Consider the following 16,466-nt stretch of genomic DNA (forward strand, 5'->3'; position numbering starts at 1 on the left):
TTGAGGTGGAAGAGATGATTCTTTTTTAATGAGGGGGAATCCCAATAAAAATGTACACAGTCCGAACTCCCTCTCCCAAAGGGTCCAGACGACTAGCACTAGAGATAAATACTGTGTTTTATATATATATATATATATATGTATACATACACATATATATATTTTTTTTACTTAAGAAAATAAGAAGCTATCACCAACTTAGGTGAGCTTTATCACTAAATTAGCAGAAACCAACTCAGCACACACTCTCCAGAGATAAATACTGGTGGCTCAGTCAGGAAAAAAATAAAGATTAAAAAAAAAAACCCACAAAAACAAAAAAAAAATCCCTAAAATTGGAAGGTGCTACGTTTGAGTAACCAGCCAAATACTGCATGTGTTGCTGCTGCTGCAGTGATGGAGAGGAAGAAGGAGGGGTGGAAGGAGAGGAAGGCGAGAGATCGGGGAGGAGGGGGCCGGGAGAAGTGGCAGAAGCCGACTCTTCCAGGAGCGTCCAGGTTCTCATATGTGATGGGAGGCCACTAGCGACAAGGGGGGGGTTGATCGGCACTCTGTCCTTGCACCAGGCAGCATGGATGAAGGAGGGCTGGACAGCACAGAGGAGGGCAGGCTGGGGAAGGAGGGAGGAGGGCAGTACAGAACGACGGTGCTCCATCCCACTTGGGCAGCTAGTGCAAATAGTCATCGACTCTGGCAAACGAACAGGAGCCCAAGCCCACCCGAGCCATGAGACGCAGACACTCGGTGGCCTGGCCCAGGGCAAGCATCAGTGGGGGCTGCTTTGGCAGGTTCTGAGATTCTGCAGGGGAGAAAGAAAGAGAGCGAGAGTGAGAGGGGGGAGAGGGAGGGAGGGATGGAAGGAATTATCCCTGGGGAGGCCATGTTCTGACTACCACGGAGACCTGCACCATTGCGGTTCTTCACAGGCTCTATCTACCAGGGCCAGTCCAGCCCAGGAAAAGACTTGGAGGAGGCTGGAGCAGCAACTAGAAAGCATCCTGCCAGATGAAGCCACTTCTCTTTAGGGGTAGTCTGGGATGGAAGAGATGATTCTTTTTTAATGAGGGGCATCCCAATAAAAATGTACACAGTCCGAACTCCCTCTCCCAAAGGGTCCAGACGACTAGCACTGATCCTCCGGCAGGATGGGAACGAGTAAGAAGTCTGGGGATCAATGCGTGTTGTGGTGGGGGAGGTGGGGGGGTGGCATGTGTGTGTCACCCGTCTTTCCGCAGATGGGCTCCATTAGTCGGTGGCTGGAGCTGGGACAGGAGGGTGGGAGAAGGGGGCTGCATGTAGATAGTTCTCCTTTGGCCAAGTCATTTCCTTGCAACTCAGGTAGAGTTAGAAGAACCTTTTTGCTCCTGATGGGGCCCACAGACTGGTCTGGGCAGTCTCCCATGAGGCCCACCAAAGGAATGGGGAATCCACAGGCTGACCCATGTAAAGCCTTGGCAACTGCTGAATCATTTGTATCTTTAGGAAACAGTTGTGGGTCTGAAGAGCACCTGGGACTTCAAGGGAGAGAGGTGGGAGATTTGGTCAGAGCGAGAGGGGCCATCAAGTTACCGATCTGGACCTAGCCAACCCAGCCTTCCTTCCCAGGCAAAAAATAAACAGCTACTTGGCTTCGGGAGCCATGTTATTCACGGGTTTCCACAGAAGGTCCCGTTGCTAAATATTCCAGGACCAGGAGGTACAGGTTCCCCAGAGATCTGGGCAAAGGACCCCAAACCTCTTTTAGGAGCCAACCTGACATGTCTTGGGGCAGGGGGTAAATTCAATGGCTTTGACCGTGTCGCTTTTGCACCGGAATGAGCCTGGGACTCGGGCTCCCAGACCCAAGAGCTGGAGCATTTTCCTCTCAGCTCCCCGTTCCCTGACCCCACCCGGGCTAACTAACGGAGGGTTCGATTTTCCTACCTAAAATCGCACTGTTGAGAGCAGCACACACCGGCTCCCTCTGTATCGGGTCGAGCTGCTGACCGACAGGGCAGTTCCACGGGTCAGAATACGCTAACAAGCTGAACGCGTCCTGAAAAAGAGGAAGCGGAGGGGGAGAGCAGGTGTTTGCAGATCCACCCGCCCCCGCCTCCCTCCCATCCCTCCCGACAGCCGGAGAACTGGGGAGTAGAGGGACCGGGGCCCGTGTAGACATGCTGAGCTTCCCCGTTTGGTCATTGGGGCAAGTTGTTCGCTCTGTGGGAGAGGCTCGAGCCCAAATTCCCAGGGTTGTTAGGGCTGGCCTTTACCTCCCTGGTGCTGGAATGTCTGGTCTGAACGTTGTACAGCCCCAACCCCAACTCCCAACGCTGACCCTGGCCGTACCTGCAGCATCTCTTTATGAGTCACGTTCTTCCCATACTCTTTGCCCAGCTGCTCACTGAGGGCCTGCAGCTCTCGACCAAACAAGATGATCCTTTCTGTGGCGGCCTGGTTGCCGCCGCACAGCTGTCGTCGAGGACGCCCATCTTCTGTCCCCCAAGGCGGCGGGAAGGAAGGAGGGAGGGAGGGAGGGAGGGAGAGAGGAGCACACACTAGGAAAGGCTGAGGGTAGTGGCTCTGAGGGATGGGACCCAGGGGTGAAGGGGAGTAAGGAGGGATCACAGCCTTTCAGGGGTATGCCAGTGGACCTGTTCTCCCCCACCTACCGCTTTAAGGACAGAAGGTTGTGGGTCTCAGCCCTAGTCTCGGAGCCACCAGCAGCAGACAACACTGGGCAAATACACGGTGCATGCGATGTTACTTTGGCCTCAAAGGGGCTGGGACTGAGGACCCGGGGAGGCTTCTCGGGAGAAGACTGGCCCATTGGTAAGGCGGGGTGAGGCACAAATTTACTGATATGGTCTCTTACACATCCAGAAAATTCCTCAGTGACCCAGGCACTGCCTACATTGGCCACTGTTTCCCCTTTGTGTGTGGGTGGCAGGGGGCGAGGGGGTGTCCCCAGTCTCCCTCAAATTGACCCGGAATCCCAGAGACGGGGCAGAACTATTTCAGCAACAGTTCAGTTGAGAGAACGTTCCCGGGGTTTGGAAGGAGGTGCCGCACTCAATTCACAATTCAATGAAACAAAACTCCTGGCCAAGGGTCATCTCGAAGGCTCTCCATCAGGGGGCTCTTCCTACCTAGCCACTCTTTTCCCACTTCCTCGACTTGGGCTCTTCGCTCCTCCCAAGCCAACCTCCAAAACGTCCCTTGCTCAACTCACTCTTGCTATGACCCTTTGCTTACGCATTTCCCCTGCGTGGACTGCCCTTTTCCCTCAAATCTGCCAGATCGGGTCCAGCCTCACTCTCAAAGTCCTCCTAAAAAGTTACCTTCTTTAAGAGGCATTCCCTAACTAATCCCCTCCCCGCCCCTTTCCAATCATGCCATCCCATCACCGTTATGTCCGTTTATTCGATGTTGATCGGTCTATTGGATAGTCGTATCTTCTCTCGCACACTGATATAGTTTTGTCACTGGCCTGCAGTCCCGGTTAGAATGTTAGCTGAGGGCAGTGATCTCATTTTATTCTTCTTCTGTAGCTCTCCCTAAATTCCCAGGACAGAGCACTGAACACAGCAGGTGCTCAAGAGATACCGTGGATGATACGGACAGTGATGGCGATGATGACTTTCAACTCCAGTACATGCTGGATTCTAGTGTTCCCTTCTGCTGGGAGGTAACCCATCCTTCCGGCAGATAGGACGGTAGTAGAACTAGGGCCTACAGCAAAGGCCAGCTGTGAGCCTTCCTCCTGGTGTCTCCTTCCTCTCCCGCCAGGTGATGTTAGGGGGAGAGGGGATGGAGGGGGCTGAGAGATCGTCCCTCCTCTTGCTACTGTAGCTGCTGCTGTTCTCTTTGATGCAGCCCAAGCCCAGTTCCGAAGAGATCTGAGGCAGGGGCGTAAGCAGGAATATAAGTATAAGTCCCTTCTTGACGAGGTGGGGCTCTAGGGTCAGCCTCCCCAGTGGTAGTCTAAGCCCTATCACAAGCTTATACAAGCTTATACAAGCACAGTGCTCCGCACACAGTAAGCACTCGATAAACACGACTGAATGAAAGCTTATTGCCAGGCCCGGCTGAGCAGGGAAAGGGGTCTGGTCAGAATCTGGGGACCCTTCAAACACAGCTGGATGATTATTTCCCTGAGGGAGATCACTCAGGTGTTGTCTTCCCCAGCTCATCTCAAGGCCTCCGAGCTTCCACCCACCACTGCCTCCCTGGAGACTGAGAATCACACCAAAAAAGTCATTTCCTCCTGGGCTCTCTCGTCCAGTGCGGGTTGGTCGGTGGGGAAAGGATATGGCCAGACTGTGCTCTCAGAGCCCTTACCCACGCCGGACTCATCGGTCTGCAGTATCTCCTCTGATTTGTAGGCACCATTCACTATCCTGGTGGCCGAGGTCTCCAGGACTCCATTGGGGTAATGCTCGGCCTCTACCTCCATCTCGCTGTCACTGAAGAAGGAGAAAAACGAGGGAGGGAGGGAGGCAGAGGGGAGTCAGGAGGCTTGGCAGAGGAAAGGGACGAGGCTCGCGCCGAGCCAGGGGCTGTCAGACCAGGGCCAAGCAGAAACTGGAATCTAGGGAAAGCTTTTTTTGGCCTACTGAGTAAGGCCTGATCCCGGCCCAGGCTGCCCCTCACAAATCAGTAGTCAGAGATCTACTGGAGCTGGAAAGGTCAGGAGTCTCATGTTGTCTGGAGGCCTTACAGGGGCCACCTCAATGTCCTGGATGCCCACGAGGTCCTGATGTCCAACTTGAATGGCTTCAAGGTGGGCAGGGGTCTGCTGACCCAACCTCATTTCCAAACACTCTGGCACCGGGTGCGGGAGGGAAAAGTAGAGGGGCAGAACAGTTTCTGGGGAGGGGGGCTGGATTTTTAAGCTCTTGGGGGCCAGGAATGCACCCACTAGAGATGACCTACTCCTCAGGCCTCACTGCCTAGGTCACAGCCTCTGGAGCAGTCTCTGTTCCTTCTTCCTCTCATCTCTCATTAAACTGGGCTGAGCTCCATCTTATGCCATCGGGTCATTTCCAACCCATAGCGACTCCGTGGCCACATCTCTCCCAGAAAGCCCCATCTCCATCTGCAATCGTTCCGGTAGCATATCCATAGAGTCTTCTTGGTAAAAACACAGAAGTGGTTGACCGTTGCCCCTTTCCGCGCAGTAAACTTGAATCTCTGCCCTCGACTCTCTCCCGTGTGGCTGCTGCCCAGCACAGGGGAGTTTTGACTTGTAGCAGATTACCTTCCACTCGCTAGCCACTGCCCAAGCCAGAATGGAATGGGTATGCCTCTGCTTGGCTACTCCCACAGTCGAGACTGGTACGAGTACTGGAAACTCTCCAGCTGCGACCCTGAGAGGGGGTTGAGCTCTGACCGGAGGCAATGTCATTCCCTGGCTTACTCCCGGGGCTTAGGGCAGGAGACAGTCCTTTTCTCTTGCCCGGCCCAGAGACCACCTCAAGAGCATTGTGGTGCGGGGCCGGGGAGAAACAAGAAGACAGAAGTTAACAAAATGATACCTGGTCTCTTGATTACTCGTACTACTGTGCTGCTGAGATTTGGTGGAGTCTGTTGAGTTTGACTCAGAATAGTTGACTGATGCAGGGGAGGAAGATGAGGAAGAGGATGTGGAAGAGCTCAGAGCTGGGTATTTACTGTGACTCTGTTTGCTTTTTGTCAACGTGAGCCCGTTGCTACAACTTGGGCTGTCTGTTCCTGAAAACCAAGAGGAGAGAATCAAAAGGCTGAAGGACGGCTGGCAGCACACGACGCCACCGGCATGAGGACTCTAGACTGTGAGCTCCTTGCGGGCAGGGACTGCATCTCCCAACTCTGCTGTGTTGCACTTTCCCAAGCTCTTAGTCCAGTGCTCTTGCATACAGTAAATGCTCAATAAATACCACTGATTGATTACCCGAGATAAGGCGATTACCTCTACCCTTTGCTCCCCTCCTCCAAGAAAAGCTTGAATTTGGGGACAGGCAGCTGTTCAGAACAAAGTCCAGCAAGGGTGGGTCCACAAAAGCCATTTCAGAGTAAACCGCCCGGGCATCTTGGGATGGGAAGAATCCCAGAACATGTAGATGTGCATTCCGGACATACTCTGGCAAGGACTAGTTCTGAGGGAAGCCCGGCCCCAAGTTTACACTGAGCAAAGGGGCTTCCCTGTCAACAAGTGGCTTGGCCTAGAGTCTACAGTGCAAGGAATGGGTCTCATTCCGGACTCAAGGCAGCACTTAACCTAAACCTAATCCCCAGTAAAACACCCTCTTTCGGGACATGGCCCTACTCGTTACATGGCTCCATGTAAGCAGGTCCCACTAAGGCTGGGGAGCTTTCTTCTGAGAATCCCTCCATAGGAGACCTTGGGGTCTCAAGAGGCAGACCTGTTTCTTTCAATATTCATGACCTCTCCTCCATCAATCAATGGTATTTACTGAATGCCTACTGTGTGCAGAGAACTATACTAAGTTCTTGGGAAAGTACAATAGAGTCGATAGACATGATCCCCGCCCACGATGAGCTTACAGTCTACAGGGGGAGAGAGACATTAAAACAGATTAGGGATGGAGGGAAATAGTAGAGTAGGAGGATATGTGCACAAGTGCTGTGGGGTTGGGGTGAGTATCAAAGGGGAAAAGGAGAGTAGCCTAGCGGATAGAGTGCGGGCTTGGGAGTCAGAAGGACCTGGGTTCTGATCCCGGATCGGCCACCTGTCTGCTGGGTGGCCTTGGGCAAGTCACTTCACTTCTCTGTGCCTCAGTTAGTTACCTCATCTGAAAAATGGGGATTAAGGCTGTGGCTCTATGTGGGACGGGGGCTGTGTCCAGCCTTAACTTGTGCGTACCCCAGTACTTAGTACAGTGCCTGGCACATAAGAGCTTAACAAATACCATTAAAAGAGTGGGGTTGGGGAGAGAGACACAGACAAGTGTCTGTGTTGACACAGACAATGTCACGATGTTGACACAGCGGGGAGGGTGGTGGATAAGGGAAATAAAGGGCATAGGGAAGGCCTCTTACAGATGTGATTTTAGGAAGGTTTCAAATCAGCCAATGGTATTTATTGAGTGCCTACTGTATGCAGAGCACTGTACTAAGTGCTTGGGAGAGTACAATAAAACAGAGTTGAAAGGGAAGTTCCCTGCCCACCACAAGCTTACGGGGGGTGAGGTGGGAAGAGTGGTGGACTGCTGGAGAGGATGGGGGGAGGGAGTTTCAGGCCTGAGGGAGGACGTGGGCAAGGGGGTCAGTGGAGGGATAGATGAGATTGAGGTACAGAAAGGAGGTTGATGGTGTGCAGGCTGGGTTGTAGTAGATCAGCAAGGTAGGATAGGAAGGAGAGAGCTGACTGAGTGCCTTGAAGCTGATGGTAAGAAGTTTCTGTTGTTACAGAGACGGATGAGCAACCGTTGGAGGTTTTTGAGAGGGGAGATATGGACTGAGTCTTTTTTTTTTTTTTTTTAAAAAATGGATCCAGGCAGCAGAGTGAAGTATGGACCAAAGAGGGGAAGGAGACAGGAGATAGGGAGGTCAGAGAGGAAGCTGCTGAAGTAATCGTGGCGGGAAATAAGTGCTTGGGTCAGTATAGTAGCAGTTTGGATGTAAAGGAAAGTGCAGATCCCTCCGGTTCTCTCTCCAGACACTTCCAAAGCTCAAAGTTGCCACTCTCCCTCATGTCCTAACAGCTGGCCATCTCCCAGAACTAGGCAGCCAAGTGACATTTTCTCTCGCCGGCAGCGTGGCAGTTCTGCCCAGACCCATCGGGTTCTGGCTGCCATCAGCCTAAGGCTGACTGAGTCCCCATTTTAACAGATGAGGAAACAGACACTGAAAAGTGACTTGCCCAAGGTCACACAGCAGACAAGTGGCAGAGGAACCCAGGTCCTCTGGACTCCCAGGCAAGGGCTCTTTCCACTAGGCCAAGCTGATCAGGGAACAGTCTGTGTCAGATCCCTGAAGCTCACTGCTCCACAGAACTGCTTACCGGTGCTGTGGATGTGGGAATTGCTGGAACCAAGTCGGGGGCTGAGGCTGGGGGATCCTGGATAGCTATCCTGGGATTTGGGGCTGCGTGCACTGAAACAGCGGACTTCACTGTCTGTTCCATTCACCATCTCCACGAACTGCCGGCACCTGGGTCCCAAGAGCCAGGGAGGAAGAGAGGAATACAGAGAGCGGAGAGAAGCTGCTTTACGTCGACGAGACAGAACGCCACAGCTCCCATCAATTCTACGGCCACATCGACCTGATACTCACGGCCCTTCATACACACGGGCCAGAGACTCCTGCGGTCCCCCTGACAAACAAATAATCCTCCCAGTTGAGGCCCCAGGCACTGCCATGTGGGTGAGACTTACTTTAACATGAAGAGCAGGTTGGGGTTGTGGTCTAAGAGGCCCGGGTAGAGTTGCTGGGTAGCTTCGATGGCCTCTCCCACTCTGCCTGCTAACACAAGCTTCTGTATTCCTGCAACCGAGAGCAAAATGGTCAGGGGCCAAAGAAATGAAGACCACCAGGGACAGCTTTCAAATGCACCCCCCAGCCCGCACCGCTGCAGCCGTTTTGCTGACCAGGAGAGCTAAGAGCACTCGGAAAATCAGATCACACAAAGCTTCCTTGGGCTTCAAAGAGGCCGGTAGGACTGCTGCGGATCGCTTAAACTCCGGCACCCTCTTCCCACATCGACATGGGGGGATAGCCCTTTAGACCAGTCCTTGGACTTGGATAGCCCTTGGACTTGGCGCTGTAGTCAAATGAAACTGCAGGAGAACCTTTAGAAGGAAATGAGCAGATTGTGGGAGGTCCCATGGCCAGATCCCTGGGATCAGCTCTTCTATCAGAGGATCTTTAGGCCCAGGAAGCCTCGAGACCCTTGGACATAAAGGCAGGAAGGGCCATTTTTGTTCCTTTAGGGATACAGACATCCCCAATCACTGCCCAAGGAAGCCCTAAATCCAGGGGGGAAAAGAAGTCAACCTAAAATGCGTCTGTTCAGAGATGAGAGCTGGGGATAGGGCTAAAGGTGAATCTTGGGCGGTAAAGCCACTTTGTGCTTACTAACTCCTGGCTGTTTCCTCTAGGCGCTTTATTACTTCCCTTAATTTGGTGTTTTATCTCTTCTCCCCACCCCACTCCATTTTCTAATCCTCTAATCTTCCTAGGCAGCCTGCCTGCATTACTCTATATTTCATTCCCCCATTTTCCTTCTTTACGCCTAGGATATGGTTTTTCTTCCCATGGTGCTTATTTTTGGTTCTTTGGCTTTCTTGGGGACAGTTTCAGATTCCTATCCCCTCTGCTCTATCTGTTTACCTGAATTTTTGCTACCCACACTCACACTCACACAGATCCAAACCAAACCAATTAAATCCACAAGATGCTCTTCTTTTTTCCCCAGGGAATACAATGCCTAAAATTTCCCTTCATCATATGGTCATGTTCACAGAAGAGGCGGATGAGTGATTTCAGCTACTGGCCAAGCAGGGTGGTTCCCTTTGAACCTTTTGGCCCTTATGGTGATCCCAGGAAGTCACTATGGGCCAGCATGTAGTTTGGGGAGAAGTGGCAGGACACAGTTTATCTTGGTGCATCTAGGTCTCTCCTCCTCCTCAAATCTCAACTCTCCTACTTGCTGGCTTCTCGTCCTACTACTGTGAGAGTGGGAGCGGCGACGGCAGGTGGTGGGGAGGGGGAGAGGAGGCAGTAGAGGCAATTTCTTTAGCTAGGAAAGCAAGACGCCCATGCTCCCCTTGGGCTCGGTTGGTCCGACTGCTCCAGCCCATTCTGGACAAGCTTCTTCTCTCTGAGCCCCTAAAGAACAGGAACCCCGAAGCAGCCTGCTAGAACTTCTGCCCCTTTTGGGGTTTCAACTGGGCTCAGTCCACCTGCTCTTGCAGCCTAGGGACTCCGTGTCTGGTAGCCCCAGCCCCTAAACCCAGGACGGCGGACTCTGTCCACGAAGCAACGTCATCCACGGGAAGCTCCTGGTCCTCACCCCAGGCACTCCAGAAAATCTTAGGAAAAAACATTCTGTGTACAAAGTGGGCTGCCAATCACTGCAGGGGGTGGGGGTGAATTTACTCACTAAATTGTTTGACATTTTCCTCCGATATTCCTTTCAAAACCTCGGCGGATCAGATCCCGGTATATAAAGTTGCCTATGCTGGGTCACCAGGGAGGGCTCTGTTTGGTTTGGGGATGGCTCCCAGATGGTAACTGACGGCCGCAGGGGGGCCAACGGGAGGAGCGAGGCCTGGGACAGGACTAGGGGAACGGGCAGAGGGAAAGGGAAAAGGATGGAGGTGAGGAGGCCAGGAGGGCTGCGGCCTGAGAGCCGGGAACCGTCAGGACGGCTGGGGGAGAGAAGAGCGGCTGGACCGACACCAGGGTGAGATTCTGACTGTGGATGGACGGGGTGGGGATCAATGAGGGAGTGGGAGCAGGGACAGGGAGAGGAGTAGGATGGGAGGGGCAGAGATGGGGGCAAAGGACCAGAACTGTGATTTCTGCTAGTGGGTTGGATAACTCAAGAAGAGATACACAGACACGGTTTCAGACCATAGGGGCCGCTTAAAAGCATGCTTTCCTTTCTCTTTCTCTGTTTTTTAATTTTTCCTCTCCCCAATATATTCCTTTTCCCATGACCGATACTCCAGGGAGCCCCCACCTAGGGGCAACCTGAGAACGAGGAAGCCCTACTGAAGTAACGAGTCAGGAAAGGCCTGGGCTCAGCCCACCTCGAGTTGTTGGGATGCGGCCCTCGGTGTGTTCTGGGACTGGTTGCGGGTAGCCCGCTGAGGGATAGGCAGGCTGCCCCCGCCGCTGCCCTCCTCCAACGGGTACCGTGGGAGTGCGTGGTCTGTTGCTACAGGCTGCCCTAGCCTGAATCCCGTTTCCTTCCTCTGCTCACTAGAAGGAAAGGGTGCTCTGCCTGAGAGAGGGCAAGAGGAGCGGGAGGCTCCCAGTATGTCAGAAGCAAACACAAATCCCAGCAGATTATAAAAGGCCCCGGTGTGATCAGAGCGTGCCGATAAGGCTGAGGGAGAGCCAGGTTTCAAGGCAATGAGAAGTAAATGCAGAAGAAACAAACCTGAGCCCGCTGGGGGCACTACCTGGGCTTGGCAGCCCCACGGTAGCTGATAAAGGAACAAATACAGCATCCAAATCATCGGGAGAATGTGTCCCTAAGTAACGCGGGCTTCAGGTACCGGAGACAACCCCTTTCAGCGCAGTGGGCTCACAACAGTCAGTCCATGGTATTTACTGAGCGCTTACTGTGTGCACAGCACGGTACTAAGCGCTCGAAGAGATGTCAGAAGTGGGATTCGAACCCATGCCTCCAGGGGAGACCGTGCCCTAACCGCAGCGCCCGAGACCGCTCGGCCATCCTGACTCACAACGGCCCGGGATGGCTGCCTCTCAAAACAGAGGAGCACAGGGCTGGGCGGGATTGCTTCTGAGACGCTCATCTGCGCATCTCACCAATCAGGCCAGTCACGTCTGGAAACACAACAAACGGAGGCGACATGCCTGAGGCACAGTATCCTCTGGGCAAGGAGACTGATGCCAAGTTGGGGAGGGTGGGGGTCAGCTTCAATGAGAGCAAGGGGAAAGGAGGAAGGAAAGGCAGGAGTGGGGAAGGGACAATGAAAAAGAGGGAGGTAGGAAGACAGAGAGGAGACTCGGTCTTACTTTGTCTGTTCTTTATGGAAGTCTGCTCTTCTTGGATTGTGGTTTCTGTGATGCGTGCAAAAGCTGTGGCTGTCGCACAGTACCCATGATGCACCAGGTAGGAAGAGACCATACTACAAGAGAGAGAATACAGTGACACCAAGAAATTCATTTCACAGCAGACCGTGTGGCTAGAAAGGCCACTTCTCTGCCCCATGCTGCTCACCCACAGCTGAGAATGGAACTCTCCATCGAGACTTCTGGGCAGCCAGCACTGGGCGAGAGACGAAAGTGCGAGGGTCCAAGAAGACCTTCTGAGTTCAAATAGGATACAGGAGAGCCCAGAGCTGGCTACGCTGGGAAGCTCGGTCTGGGATCTGTGAGAATGATCTCCTCAGCCACATTCACCAGGGGACAAACATCACCCCAGCAGCAGTGAATTGGACCGTGACTTCTTATGACGGCAGTCAGGCAGCCCTGATCCTCTTTGCGGGGGCCAGAGGAGAAAGCATTTTCGGAGGATGTTGGAAAACATCCTCCCGGTGCCACGCCCAGGGGCAGGTCCTTGATCGGATTCTTTGCAGAGACATTCACTCTCATTAGATCGGACTAAAGCTTGGAAAACCACACATACATTCCCCAGGATGTCACCAATCAAGAAAGACAGAGGATGATGGAAGCCACGCTGGGTTTTCTGAACTGATCGTCGACTCTGCGGGAGGGGCAGCCACTGAAGATCTAGCAGTGCATTTGTAGATCAAATGAGATTAAATGTTTATTAAAAACCTCCCAGTGAAACGCCACGCACTTCACTGAGTCCGTGTGGGCTTCGCTCATGGCTGTAACAGGGCGACTGCGGGTATGTGTGTGTGTGAAATCCTTTCACATTACACACAAAGATAGACTAGATTGGAAAGACAGCTTTCTCTGGCTTCTTCTGTCCCCCCGCCCCCCGTGAGCCATGCATTGTCTCGGCACCCAGGGGCCTTATAATGAGCTTTTTTACGTTCTTGAGTTCAGGCAGCTAATCCAGCACATCCGAGAACAACTGTGCTCATCTGATGGGGCAGCAGATGGAACCGGATGGGTGACGGAGTCCTAAAGGGTAACAGGCAGGAGGCGGCCTGGGGCCTCAAGGACTGGATTGTCTATATTTTCAAATTTCTTTCTCTCTCCAACAGACAAGGCTTTAGTTCCCATTCAGAGTACTTTGGCGGTCATTCTGGGGAAGCTATGGGCTTCCTAAAGACCCCACTGGGATGGAACCTAAAAGCCAGGTCTGCTGGCCCAGCCTGGAGCTCCCTAGCAGGGCCTAGGTAGCATCTAGAGTCCCTCAGAGCCCGAGGGACAGTTCAGATGGCCATTCGGGTGTTGCTATACTCAGAGGGTGTGTCCCCAAGGAAAAGATCGGAGGGTTCAACTTGACAATGCAGTGACTGATCACTCTGCTGCCAGCAGCCCGCTCCCACAGCCTACAATGGGCCAGTGTGGGTGGGTGGGATCAAGTCCCAAGGGCAGCGAGTGGAATGTTCAATGGGGGCAGGGTGAGGGGAGCACACACGTGACACTTCCCTTCTATCTCACTTGGCTTTTGAGGAGGTTTCAACTCGGCACCATGGCCAGGACCATATGGCCTGTGAGAGTTTGCAAATCAGAATGCTGGAGCACAAAACTGGGAAAATGGCCCAGTCCCGTCAAAGCCAGTCGCCATGGGCAGGCACCAAGAACAGCCCCCCAACTCTAAGCCCTTCCTTCCCCCTCATTCAACACTAGCCTCGAATTCCCCCTCATGCAGGGAGCTTACCAGATCAGGTATGGGGTGGGGGTAGGGGGTGGGGGATGGGGGAATGAGGACTTGGGCCTCCTCCACCTATCAAATTAGGGGTAAAAATGGAAATGGAAACATCCGCACTGAGAACGAACCCCAAAAACCTGTTCAGTATAGTAAACCCCCATTAATTCAAAGTGCACGTGACCAGGACAGAAGGATTTTGAATGAACCAATTTTTTTTTTTTTTTAATCAAAAACCAGCTCTTAGCAGCCTGAGGAACGGCAGTTGCTGCCAGTTCTGCAATGTACTGAATAAACTAATATTGGATTAAGGCAGCCTTCCTGCATATGTCTGCAGTTTCGGAGTGTTGAAAGTGTTTTGGGTCAAGGTGTGTCAAGGGGGCATCAGGCTGCTTTATGTTGTCAGTTCTGGGGAGGGCAGCGACCTGCTGTGAGAATAAGCTGTGCAGTACTTAGCACAGTAAAGATAACTGCTCAGTAAACATTGAAACAACTCCTATCCCCCCTTTCCTCCTCCTCCAGCCTTTCTCTACCAAGGGGCATGTCCCAGGGTGAAGATGCAGGAGAAACTGCCAGTACTGAGCCCTTTGCACTAATTAACCCTCGCCTAATGCCTGACCTTCTCCCCATCCCCACACCACAGGTTCTTCAATTTCAAACGAACCCAGCTGGCCCCCAGCAATCTAAGTAACATGACACTCTTATGAACACGTGGAAGAAACCTCCAGGCTCAATGGAATCACCATAACCCTGGGCATTTTGTCCCAGGAGGCTGGTTCCCTGAGCTCCATCAGGCCGAAGCCAGAATATTTGAGCTTCGAGGGCTAGGGCAAGCAAGGCCTCTCAGGTTCCAGACTCTCAGCCTCTTCAAAGTCCCCATTGAGAGGCGCACTGACACCAGGGCAAGGTGGGTGCAGAGAGAGCAAGAAGAGAGATGGTGACCCAGCCTGGCCTAGGACAACTACATTCGCTCCGGCCCCTCCTTGGAGGAAAAAAAAACAATAAATGGGAGGGAGGGGAAGAAGGGGTCACAGAATTCTTTCAGCCCTGTATCGATTTCATCTTACAGGTTCTGCTCTACCCTGCAGTTTCATTCTGCAGAGATGGTCTGGAGGTGCACGGTTTGGGGGCAAGTTTGGGGAGATTCAGGTGGGTTCAGCTTTACTTGATACTTCAGCAGGGTGAAGTTCCTCCCTAGTTCCTCTGATCCACGGCCGGACAGACCACAGAGGTGGTGACCCTGCTGTGCTGTCAAAGGAGAGTCTAGTACTCCTGAGCCCAGCCCTGGAACCCTACGAAACCTGAGTCAAATCCACCCAGGTCCCCACGTGGCCTCACGATTCTCTGGTTCCAAGAGCTACCAGCCTGATCTGAAGGGGTGAAGCTGCAGACCAGCTGGCCCAGGCTTGGCAAACAGGGGCCCCACTGCAGAGCTGTCTGTCCTGATCAGATACTTGGTTCATACCTAGGGGTGCCAAAGGAGTTTAAAAAAAAGTCTCCTAGTTTCAAGCACAGAAACACAAGCCCTGACGGGACACTGGAAGGCTTGTTCTAAAACACTTGTGGCTGGGGGTGGGACTCAGGAGATTCCTGCAGAAGAGAAGCCGCTGAAGAGAAAAATCACAATTGGGATCCTAACACATCCCCTTGACCAGGCTGGGAAAGGGCTTCGCTGGGTACCTTTTATTGGCAAGCCCCTCCCTTTCGCTTTGGTCTCAGTGAAAGGGCAGAGATGAACTGGGTTGAGACGGCTTAATCGGAAACAGTTTCCCGAGTGAGATGGCGAAGAACGGAGGGAACAGTGGGTCGAGGGCTCCCCTCAGGAAAGCAAGGATTGAAGCTGTAAGAGTTGGAGTCTAAACAGCAAGCTGGGTGCCTTGCCAAAGTCTACGTGACAACTGGACAGTGATGGGGGGGGGGAGCGGGACATGGGGGATGCACACCTCCTGAGTGTGGCAAAGGAGCCAGGTCTGGGTGCAGGGACCCGTCAGGGTCTCGACAAAAAACAAAGTAGAGGAAGGTCAGGGCAATGACTTACTTCTGCAGCATATCCTGCCACTCCCCTAGTCTGTCGCCGACAGGAAAGCGTTTAATCGTGCCTTGGATCTTGGCTCTCCACTCCCTCATGTAGTCTTCAATGTCAAACACAAATGGCTGCTGCCCAAAGTTTGCATCAACAATCTCTCCCGGAGTCTGCAGGCCCACCGTGGGATACAGGTTAGACTAAAAAGGAAGAGACTCTGGTTAGGGCTTCTCAATTACTTCTGTGAGCCCCCATAGAGCAGGAAAGCAACCAAACCAAAACAAAGAAAGAAAAAAACGCTTGCTAGGTGGCTTCTAAGGCCTGAGATTGGGATGAAGGGGGATTGGGCAGGAGGTCGCAGACCTGGGGGTTGATAAAAAGGCCAGGAGAAAGCATCCAGGAAAGAGGTTCCTTGAACCTGGATCTGAAAGGTCCCAGGGACTCTTCTCTGTCCTACTCGTGGCCTTGTGATCCCCAAACGTAAAACCACTTCAAAGGATTAGAGAAGTGAAGAGAGAAGGAAGATCCAAAGGAGAGTGCATAGGTGTGGGTGTGGGGTGTGGCACTTAACTCCATCTCAAGATCCTTGGGCTTCAGTTCCTACATCCCCACAGCCATGCCCTGGCCAGTGTATACAGAACCATCCTGCCCTGACTGCTGGCTCTTGCAGTGGTCTGGGCAGGAGGCTTTGAAAACAACCTGAGCCTTCAAGGAACTCTGATCCAGACCTCAAGAAAATCTTGAGAGCTGTGTGCTGGCAGGGGCTGTGGACCAGGTGGCACCTGCAAAAGGGGGCCCAAGCCCAAGGGATCTTGAGAAATTCTTTCTGGCTTTGGGATGCTGGGGCCGGGGAAAGAAAATAGGTCACATTCTGCTTGCCACAGTGTTCTCGGGGCCAACCTAAAGGGGTGAATAAATAGGTTGCTTCCCTGAGTCAGCCCATTCCCCCAGGTTCTTCCGCGCGAGGAGAGGAAACGTGTT

At 52.9% G+C, this 16,466-nt stretch overlaps 1 protein-coding gene across 4 annotated transcripts in view; it reads right to left on the bottom strand.

The window, feature by feature from the left end:
* RANBP10 (RAN binding protein 10) overlaps positions 1 to 16,466 on the bottom strand; it is a 101,753-nt gene continuing 85,287 nt past the window's right edge. For 2 of the 4 annotated variants that reach the window (XM_029049740.1, XM_029049738.1), the window contains 9 exons: positions 15,501 to 15,685; positions 11,692 to 11,804; positions 8,358 to 8,466; positions 7,985 to 8,133; positions 5,517 to 5,712; positions 4,321 to 4,445; positions 2,329 to 2,474; positions 1,924 to 2,035; positions 1 to 799 (listed from right to left, as the gene is read on the bottom strand). In XM_029049740.1, the coding sequence (XP_028905573.1) occupies positions 669 to 799; positions 1,924 to 2,035; positions 2,329 to 2,474; positions 4,321 to 4,445; positions 5,517 to 5,712; positions 7,985 to 8,133; positions 8,358 to 8,466; positions 11,692 to 11,804; positions 15,501 to 15,685 (1,266 nt within the window). In that variant the 3' untranslated portion in view covers positions 1 to 668. The remainder of the gene's footprint in view (positions 800 to 1,923; positions 2,036 to 2,328; positions 2,475 to 4,320; positions 4,446 to 5,516; positions 5,713 to 7,984; positions 8,134 to 8,357; positions 8,467 to 11,691; positions 11,805 to 15,500; positions 15,686 to 16,466) is intronic. The other 2 variants (XM_029049739.1, XM_029049741.1) reach the window with 2 other exon arrangements.

This window comes from Ornithorhynchus anatinus, chromosome X1 (assembly GCF_004115215.2).
Source record: "Ornithorhynchus anatinus isolate Pmale09 chromosome X1, mOrnAna1.pri.v4, whole genome shotgun sequence".
Classification (NCBI taxonomy): Eukaryota; Metazoa; Chordata; class Mammalia; order Monotremata; family Ornithorhynchidae; genus Ornithorhynchus; species Ornithorhynchus anatinus.